The sequence below is a fragment of the Cervus canadensis genome, chromosome 14 (genome assembly GCF_019320065.1).
Source record: "Cervus canadensis isolate Bull #8, Minnesota chromosome 14, ASM1932006v1, whole genome shotgun sequence".
Taxonomy (NCBI): domain Eukaryota; kingdom Metazoa; phylum Chordata; class Mammalia; order Artiodactyla; family Cervidae; genus Cervus; species Cervus canadensis.
This window is the reverse complement of record NC_057399.1, coordinates 46,835,949-46,846,731: the sequence shown is the minus strand read 5'-3', so window position 1 is coordinate 46,846,731 and position 10,783 is coordinate 46,835,949. Positions and strand designations below refer to the sequence as shown.

The window sequence follows — 10,783 nt, the reverse complement described above, 5'->3', positions numbered from 1 at the left end:
TAGTCGCAAGCTGGAATCTAGATTGCCAGGAGAAATATCAACAAACTCAGATATTCAGACGACACTACCCTAATGGCAGAAAGTGAAGCAGAACCAAAGAGACACTTGATGAAGGTGAAAGAGCAAAGTGAAAAGGCTGGTTTTAAACCCAACATTCAAAAAAATGAAGATCATAGCATCGGGTTCCCTATCACTTCACAGCAAATAGATGGGGGGAAAGTGGAAGCAGTGGCAGACTTTTCTTGGGCTTCAAAATCACTGTGGATGCTGACTGCAGCCATGAAATTAAAAGACACTTGCTCCTTGGAAGAGAAGTTACGACAAACCTAGACAGCATATTAAAAAGCAGAGACATCACTTTGCTAACAAAGGTCCATGTAGTCAAAGCTACAGTTTTTCCAGTAGTCATGTATGGATGTAAGAGTTGGACCATAAAGAAGTCTGAGTGCTGAAAAATTGTTGCTTTTGAAGTGTGATGTTGGAGAAGACTCTTGAGAGTCCCTTGGACTGCAAGGGGATCCAACCAGTCAATCCCAAAGGAAATCAACCCTGAAAATTACTTGGAAGGATTGATGCTGAAGCTCCAATACTTTGGCCACCTGATGGGATGAGCTGACTCATTGGAAAAGATCCTGATGATGGCTACTACGGTTGAAGGCTGGATACTGATTTGATTGTAAAAAGAGTTACAGTTATAAGGATTGTAAATTATTGAAAGAGGTTACCTGGGAAAATGATACTAGTTTCCCTCCTTTACTTTGTGGATGAGTATTGTCACAGGATGAGTTTGGATAATAGCCTTTCTGTGCAGGGTCTTACAATCACAAATTCTCCTCAAGTTCCTATGATTTTTCCACTTATGTCATTTGTTTTCAATTCTATTTTGCCATTTTGAAAATTATATACTCTAATTTCTTGGAATTGTCTCTAGAGTTAATCTGTGTTTTTAAGCCTGATGGGAAAATGTTCATCAACTGTAGTAGCTTCCTAAGTTGCATGGATATTCTCCATCATTTTCCACCAGTCAGACTTTGACCCATTCTTCAAACAATTATGACTTATTGTTCTTCTCTCTTGAACTACATTGTCAATCCACTACACAAAAGAGTATGTCAGGAAGTTACACAAAGAAATACAAAACAAAGAGAAAAAGATAACTCAGACTAAACTGGCCTACCGGCATTATGTGGGCAGAGTAAAAACGAAGGAAGCACTTTGCCATCATATAGCAGAAATCACTCCTGTCTTAGCATGTTGAAAGAGAAGTAGGGACAAGTCATTGGAAAATTAAGATGGCCCTCAGGTCATTGATGATCGAACAAACAGATCCGGCTCTTTGAAATCAGTAAGAAATCTGTATTTGCTCACATCACCTTTTTGACCTAAGACAAAGATGGCTTCTGAATAGAGGCTCTCATAAACCTGTCTTCTCAAACATTAAAAAAAGAGAAGAGATTAATTAGATACAGTCCTGGTCATCACTTTTTCTGTATCTGTAACAGCATAGACTTTCTACACTAAGAACCCTGTCTCCTTGCATTTAACACCATATTTCTCAAGCCTAGAGGACCATGGATTATATTTTTAAAAGTATCATCTTTTAGCATCCCAATGAATTGGAGTTGCATTAAATTTACTTCAGAAATTTCTAGTCTACACAACAAGACTTTGATCATTTTGATAGAATCAGCTACTAATGCCTTCTATAACCAGTGTGTGTGCTTAGTTGCTCAGTCACGTCTGACTCTTTGTGGCCCCATGGACTGTAGCCCGACAGGCTCCTCGACTCTTAGCGACCCCATGGACTGCAGCCTACCAGGCTCCTCCGTCCATGGGATTTTCCAGGCAAGAGTACTGGAGTGGGGTGCCATTGCCTTCTCCATCTATAACTCATAGCTACCCTATAATAAGATTTTTTAAATGTTTGTGTATTGAATGATAACTTCTCTCTGTATAAATTGGAATAGTTAGTAGTTTAACATCAGCCAAATGATTCTGGAAACATAGGTTGTGAGTTCCCTTTTTAACTTCTAAATAGTACAGATGTTTAGTGTTATAGCTGGAATATTCTTTTTGGGAGACCAAAATCTGAGAAATCCTCTTTTTTTGTGCTGGGTGATTCTGCCTGTTCTGAAACCAGCATCCCTGACCCAGCTTTGTCTTTCATCCAAGAACTGTAGGAATGCCAGGGTGAGAGCAGCCAGGCACAGATGTGATATAAATTCTATCCCACCACTAAAAAGTTCATCTCAAACTAACAAGCAAACACCAAAGAGTCAACTGATACTTAATCAGCAATGCTGTCTTTTCCATTATGCTAGAGTATTTTAATGTGGTGTTTATCATGGGCAAAATGTTTGCTTCTAGAATTGCTAACATTTCTAATGCATACATTCTTTCTTCTAAGTTTAGCATGAAAAAGCAATTATAATCTGAATGGCATATTTGTCCCTAAATGGATTCTTTATTTGGAAATCAATAACTTTGTTTCAGAAGGAAAATAAATATTTGGCATGTTGGTGATTTGAGATTTTTTTTCGCACCACCAGAAGTCTTTGTCCCTTTCTTTGTCTTATGAATTACTGAATTTAAGTCAGTGTTATGTCTTCCTAATTAAAATCATTTTTAGAATTCAGTTGGAGAAATAAAAGGCCTGTGAATCAAATGTAATTGAGAATCCAGTGACATCGGTAGCACAACGATTGTTCAAACTGATTTGACTCCAAATTTATTTGGAGACATGCTTTTAAAATTCATGCTTTTTTTTTTTTTTTTGGTTGTCAAATGATCCTTTATTTTTCTTTTTCCTTTGCAGTTCTTAACTAGCTGGGCACTCCACTGCACCACTGTTGATATCATCTATGATGTCATGAGGGTGGCGGCCATCAACATTGCAGCCCACAGACTGGGCAGTCCCCAGGATCTCTTTAATGGTTCCGGAAAGTTCTCTAGCTAGAGACCGGTGCCGCATCTGCCGGGCAATGTTGACGATCTCATCAAAAGTGATGTTTCCACTGTGCTTAATGTTTTTCTGCTTCTTTCTGTCCCTTGGTGGTTCCTTGAGGGCTTTGATGATCAGGGCAGAAGCAGAAGGTACCACCTCAATCTGGGCTTGTCTGTTCTGAATGGTCAGTTTCACTGTAATCCTCAGACCCTTCCAATCACCAGTTGCCTTGGCTATGTCATCACCGACCTTTTTTGGAGACAGGCCCAACGGGCCGATCTTGGGGGCCAGGGCAGACGTGGCACCGACTTCCCCACCGGTGCACCTCAGGTACACGACTTTGATCTCGTTGGGGTCAAACTTAGGCGGCATGGTGGAGGCGGCTGGTGTCGGATGAACCCGGATTCGGGACGACCGAAGAAAGTTGCACCTTCGCCTCCTCCTAGCCGAAAGCCGAAAAAAAATTTTTTTTTTTAATTCAAGTTTCAGCACAGTTTATAAGCAGCTCCGTTTTATGGTCTAGCAGAGAGAAGGTATTTCAGATGGAAGGGACAGTGGAAGGGTAAGAGCAATAGAGGAGTTTGAAAAGAAGCATAAAAACAATGGTCTTGCTTTTACACCCAGACTTCCAGGTGAGAGCTACATCAAGGAGACCTTGAATTGTCTTCTCCTGGCAGTCAGACTGAAATACATACAGGTACTTAATATAGCTGTTGGTGACTAGAACTCATACAGTTCGGCATTTGCCAGCCATGAAATTTCCTCTTTGCCTCACGGGTCAATGCCAAAGCCTCCAGAATCCTTGTAATGTCCAGCTATGAAAGGGTAGGAGTCTGGAGTCCCCTGGGTCTGGATGACCTGCCATCCTGAAAATCTGGGAGACTTGGTCTATTCCATTCCATCTTGAGAGATCCTGATGTAGTTGGGAATTTAGGTTTCAAATATTAATAGATGATTTGGGGCCTAACTCTTAGCTGTTTGGTTTGGGGCAAGTTATTTAACTTTTCCCAAGAGTCAATTTCCTGATTTATAAAATGTAGCTACTAATAATTGTTGGGTTCCCTGGTGGCTCAGTCAATAAAGAATCAACTGGCAATGCAGGAGACCTGGGTTTGATCCCTGGATCCGGAAAATCCCCTGGAGAACGAAACGGCAACCCACTCTGCTGTTCTTGCTTGGAAAATTCCATGGACAGAGGAGCCTGGCAAGCTACACTCCATGGGGTCACAAGAGTTGGACATGACTTAGTGACTAAACCACCATCATAGCTGTTGTATTTAGACAACAGTAATACTTATCTCACAACATTTTGGTGAGAATCTAATGAACTGATGCATGTCAAAATCTGGATACATGTATATGTATGGCTGAATCCCTTTGCTGCCCACCCGAAACTATCACAACATTATTAATCAGCTGTACTCCAATACAAAATACAAAGCTTTTTAATATTCTAGCACAATGCCTCATGACAAACACACAGAAAGTGTATTGTAAAAAGAATCTTAATTTAAAAGACCTCAGATTCCCGAGGGGCTCCTGAAAAGAATTTACTTTTTCTGAGGCAAAGATGTCCTCTCATACTTGAAGCAAAACAACTGCTAGAAGATTTCTCTTAGCCATAAAACCCAATATCTAAGACAGAACAAGTTAGTGGGCTGGGCTCACAGTAGCCTCAACACCTCCATGGCAATCCTGGAGACGTGCCAAGGCACTTTTGGAAAACTACCAGAAAGACTGATCCATCATCATTATAGAGCTGGTCCCTCATCAGCCATCTGCCCCTTCCCCAGGGGAAGGAGTCTGGGTCCAAGGGAACAAATTAGGCCACTATCATCCCAGGTTGTGTTTATTCACTCTCCTTCTTACATCAAATTTTTTTAAAACATAAAGTCTGCAGAAAATCCAGATACAATAAAATTCCAAATTTTAAGTAATAAAAAGGAAAAGAACAATCACACTAGAAGAATTAAAGTAAGGAAAAAATGTTACAATTTTGTAAAAGAGCAAAGAGAGAAAGGAAGGAAGTGGGGGAGGAGGGGGGGAAAGGAAAAGAAGGGAGGTCCTAGTCTTCCCAACAGCCAAGGCAACACGGGAAACCTGATGGTCTCTTAAGTTCCAGTCTCCGCATAAAGGACACTAGCCAGATCATCAGAGGAGGCAAGCATTTTCTTGGCCTCATACTCTGAGATTCATTTATCAGGTAAACCTCTAAATAAGAAATACTGAGTAATGTGATATATAGATCTTTGATATCACTTGGAGTTATTTTTCAATGTCATGTTATTCTGTATTGCACATCTTTCTGTCTCTACTCAGTTCTCATTAAAAGCCCATCGTAAGTGATAATTCTGTGAATCTAGTATTGTGGAGAGGTGGGGAGATTGTGGAAGCTATCAGTGAAAGAACGGAAGGAAAGTTCTTGGAGGGGATGAAGCTGTTCATGATGAAGATAATTAAAGCAGAGGCTGATAAAGAATAGTGAAACCAAGGAATTGGAAGGGCCATCAGTTTGGATGTTGAGATACCTTACTAATTTGTGAGCCAGATGATAAACTCACCTAGTTCTCAGAAATTAAAAGACTTTTCTAGAAATTATGCAGATGGCAGAATCAAGAATAAGAAGGGAGGGTAAGAGAGAAAGTGAACTGAAGAAAGGGCTCAGTGCTTGCAACCTGCCGGGCCCTCTGCCAGTAGCCTGAACGGTGAATTCTTTAACCTTCACCACCACCCAGCACGATCTTAGTCTCTGAGCGGCAGAGGCCGGTGTCAAACTGTGCTGTCTGTGCCCCTTCACACAAGCCATGGAGGTGACCCCTATGGGCTTCCCAGGAGGAGAGTTTCAAGAGAGAGGGTAGAGCTAGGAAGAGAGCGGCAGAGAGGAACCAAACCATGCGAACCCTCACATCCTATGAGTTCCAGGTACATGGAGAAAGTGTGGTCTATACAATGATAGTTTTACAGGGAAAGTCGGATTTCAGTTCTTGTGTAAAGACCAAAAAAAGTCAGAACACAGTTGAAGCTGAAAAGGCAGGGTAGGTAGAAGAGCCTGGGAAGAGAAGAGCAGGCAACGTGGGGAATAGCTGGCAGTGGAAGAAAGGGCGGCTGGCGGTCCATTAGTGATCCAGAAGAACTGTTAATTGTATTGAAATAACCCCACCCACATTTCAGATAGAATGTTGATGTAGTGCCAGAGCTACTCTGGTCCTGAGAGGCAGACCCTTCCCTCATTTTAAACTTCTTCTACTACACCCCTCTTCAGCAAAGTAGCTACTCCTGGGTTACCTACCAGCATACCCTCCCTTCCACATACCCACCCTTTCCTGTGATGCGTTCTTTTATGACACTTTATTTTTAAAAATCCCTTGCATCTGTCCAGTCTGTATACTCCAACCAGATTTTATCCTGTTTTTAAAACTTGGAGGGAAAAATTAAAAGCAAGGATAGGCTATGACTCGCCCAGTCCTCAAGTGAATCTAGTTATCAGTCCCTCTCATTCATGAATTTAGACTCAGAATTCCAGGAAAACACGTTCGTTTCCTATTTAAAGTATATTTAATTCATATTCTGCTTTGTGGGGGACAAACAAAGCTATCTACCGAACAAAGTGCCTCTGTGTCTACTTGTAATTGAATCATCATAGAATCATTTATACGTAAAATAAATAATAATAATAACCATCATAAAAAAACAGGCTGAGATTGTTAAAAATTAATCCTTTGCTGCTTTATGTTAGGAAGGCAACATGAGTACAGTTGGACGTCAAAAGGACATGCTCATGTGGAAATTGTTCAGATGAGGCTCGGTTTGCAAAGGAAATGATGTTGGCTGATGGAAATAGTCTAGACATGCCTTATACATAGTGACTCCAGAGGTCACAGAATCCTCTAGGGGAGGATCCTTAACCAGCAATAGGAAACTTTAAGTAGATGACTTCTCCTCACACAGCTAATAAACAGAAGGGGTATCTCTTGGGGATAGGAGTGAGGAACAAGAAAATATCACCCTATTCCCTTGATTGTAGGACAGTGATTTAATAATAGCTTTTGACTTGTTTGCTTTGGTGAGGAGGCAAGAGGAAACTGGGGAGTGGGGACAGAAAACAAAGAGTGCATTAAACATTCGTGTTGCATGTAAGCCGTGCTCCCATTTCACAGACATCGAAACATATGAAAATGTGCATCTTAGAATCAAGGAGATGTGGTAGTAAGGCTCGTAATACCCTTTTTAAAATAGCACAACTACCACTTCTTTAGATTCCACCTGTAAGCAATATCATATGATACTTGTCTTTTTCTGTCTGACTGACTTCACTCAGTATGACAGTGAATCTATTTACAAAACAGAAAAAGAGTCACAGAGCTGGAAAACAAACTTATGGTTGGGGGCTTCCCTCGTGGCTCAGACAATAAAAAAACTCCACCTGTGATGCTGGAGAACCAGGTTCAATCCCTGGGTCGGGAAGATTCCCTGGAGAAGGGAAAACAAACTTATGGTTACCAAGAGGGGAAGGGGGTAGGGAAGAGATTGGGACTGACATATATTTACTACTGTATATAAAATAGATAATTAAAATTAAAAATAAAAAACCTATATAGTAAATCTACTGTATAACACAAGAAACTCTACTCAATATTCTGCAATAACCTATATGGGAAAAGAATCTATAAAAGTAGATATATGTGTGTGTATATATATATATATATATATATATATATGACTCAGAGATATATATATATATATCTGACTCTCTCTCTCTCTCTCTATATATATATATACACTCTCTCTCTCTCTCTCTCTATATATATATATATATATGACTCACTTTACTATACAGCAGAAACTACCACAGCATTGTAAATCAACTATACTCCAATAAAAATTAATTTTAAAAAACTTAAATAAAATAAAAATAATACTAGTAGGCATTTGTTCTTTCCTTGTGGTCATTTTCATGCTCTTAATAAGAAAAAAATATATATTAGAGTAACTTTTCAGAATAGCCTTAGTTTGGCGTCCTCAGGAAGAAAGCACTCTTGTAAACTCAGATAGTTTCTAACATGTAGACCCGTTATCCTGGACCTAGAACAGTGACATACTGGGAGGCAACTAGCTAATTTGACTAAAATATTGAACCTGGTTAGAGCCACAAATGCCAACCTTGCCAGCCTTGCATTGTCCAGAGGAGGTAGAGGGCCATCCCTCAGATGACCCATAGGACTCATTTCCTGCATGGGCATACCGGCATCCCTCATCTTGGTGGTTGCGTGACAACCTAGAAATATGAAGGTTTGCCCCTGTACCTTAACAAAGTGGAGGAGGGCTGAGTAAGTGCAGAACGAGAATAGACTGAAGTCTCTGTCCAACCTGGCATAGGACGCCATTCGAGAATAGGTCTCTTGATACCAAGAGAAAGAGCAGAGAAAGGAGAAGGTGCAGAGAAGAGGGAAGACTGAGAGGGAGGGAGGAGGGGAGACAGACCACTCCCAGGACTCCCTCAAGGAACTAGGAGAAGATTTGCTGGAGACCACACTCTAAGGTACCCTAGTCCCCTCCAGATTCTCTCTCCACCCTGCTTCTCACCGTCCTACGAGTGCCTGGTGTCCCAGAAGAGGGGGCTTCCCATCGTTGGTATGTTTGAGTATCCCACTCACTACAGTGCTCTCCTATCTCTAGACCTCAACTATAATGATACTCCCCATAGAGGGCTTCCCCTGTGGCTCAGCTGGTAAAGAATCCACCTGCAATGCGGGAGACCCGGGTTTGATCCCTGGGTTGGGAAGATCCTCTGGAGAAGGGAAAGGCTACCCACTCCAGTATTCTGGCCTGGAGAATTCCATGGACTACGCAGTCCATGGGGTCACAAAGAGTCGGACATGGCTGAACAACTTTCACTTCAATTCACTTCACTTCACACCCCATAGAAAGTAAGTCCCCAACTTACATTGCCCAGAAAGCTTTCCCTCTTTCAATGACCATCTTAAATGCTACCTTTTCCATGGAATGTTTCCTTGAGCTTACCTCTTTGCAATCTTTTTTCCTTCTTAAACCACTTCTCTCATGTTTTGTTTCATGATCATTTATGTCCTTGTCTTACTTTCCCTGGCATAAGTTCATTCAGAGCAAAGATTTTGTCTTAGTAATTTTCCATCCCTTGAGCATGTGAAACAGTCATTTGAAGTCTTGTCAAGTATTTAGTTGAATAAAGAGAGTGAGAGAAAAACAATGGAGGTAATTCAGACCCCAGCGGGCACCTGCCTAGGGAACGCGAGTCAGCAGTGCCACCAGAACCACCTTCAGAGGGTTCCATCTTCCCTCCTGCCTCTCACAGGTGAGGTTCTTACTAAGGTAATTTTAACTCTGGTATTTAAAAATGTTTTTCATTCAGACAACATGGCAAAATAACTACTTCATAAGCTACTTAACCCAAGAAATTAGCTGTTTCGGTGTAGAAGACAAAATCTAGTTGCTCTGGATTTATTGTAGGGCAGCATGTGAGACTACAAGTGGGCAATTTTCACCTTCCATACATCCCATAGTAGATGAGTCCCCGCTGAATCTCTCCACATACCACACTACAAGCCTAGTTCATTCTCTAGTTACTAGTGTGTCTGCTTTCTGGAGCAGATGTGAGCTGCTTAAACACGAGGAACCCTTCTTCCCTACCTGAGTCTTACCAGCTCCTGCCTGGCACTTAGTAGGCACTTACTAGTTATTCATAGAATTACATTTCAGGCAAAGTAAAAGAGGAGACTCTAAAGTCTGATCTGTGATTTTTACTCTATGAAAGATATTACTGAGACAATGGACAAGCTCTATTAGATAATAGAATGCTATATCTAACTCTACTAGACAATAGAATTGAATCAATGTTAATTTCCTGATTGGAAATTGTACTCTGTCTGTGTAAGAAAATTCTTTATTTTCAGGAAAAACGCAATGAAATATTTCAAGATAAAAGGACATCATGCTGGCTACTTCCTCTTAAAGGATTTGGGAAAAAACCACACACACACATATAAATGTTAATATCTGGGGGATCTAGGTGAAGGTATTCAGAAATCCTTTGTACTATTCTTATAACTATCATATAGATCTGAAATTATGTTTTTAAAAAAGTGAGAGGGGAGGAAACTCTATTCTGGCCAAGAAGTCCCTGAAATCCCCAGCCCACCCTTGCCTTAACCTCAGTAGGTCAGAGAAATTTTCAGTGGCTTTTGAACAAGAATAGATGACACAAAAACCCAACAGCTAGGAAAACCCCACCACAGACAGCTACGAAAGACTTGGATTCTGATCAACCTAGGATTCTGTGATTTCTTTCCCAACCACATTTGGGAATCCAGGGCTCCTCCAAGTAAAGGTCACCTTCAACTTTTCACCTTTCTCCTAAGCTGAGAATTCCAGGAGCACTGAAGGATAGTAATGATAATAATGATATATGATTATAATGATATATATGATAATATATGATTATAATGATAATAACTCATGATAGTTATTATTCATTGACAACTTGCCCTGTGCCAGACACTATGCTGAGAATTTTTCATCCATTGTCAGAATTCCTTCTCACAGAATTCCTAGGACTTAAAAACTATTATTTTACTCATGTTGCAGAGTTGGACATGACTGAGCGACTAAACAACAAATGCTGAGATAGCTCAGGCTTATAAGGATTTATCTGGGCTAACAAATGGTATGTTACTTCAGGTCCTCCAAAAAACTGATGCCAAGTAGGGATGAAATGGAGAGATTTTATTGGAGGAAATCCCCACAAAGGATAAAGCAAAAAGATGTAGGCAGGGTGACCCTTCAGACAGTAACACAGGTCTGACT

General features: G+C 40.7%; 1 protein-coding gene across 1 annotated transcript; it reads right to left on the bottom strand.

The window, feature by feature from the left end:
• Nucleotides 1-2,756: 2,756 nt before the first annotated feature.
• LOC122453222 (60S ribosomal protein L12) lies at nt 2,757-3,402 on the bottom strand. Its single transcript, XM_043487122.1, has one exon. It carries the CDS (start codon nt 3,314-3,316, stop codon nt 2,819-2,821), a length of 498 nt encoding a protein of 165 aa, XP_043343057.1. The 5' UTR covers nt 3,317-3,402; the 3' UTR covers nt 2,757-2,818.
• Nucleotides 3,403-10,783: the final 7,381 nt, after the last annotated feature.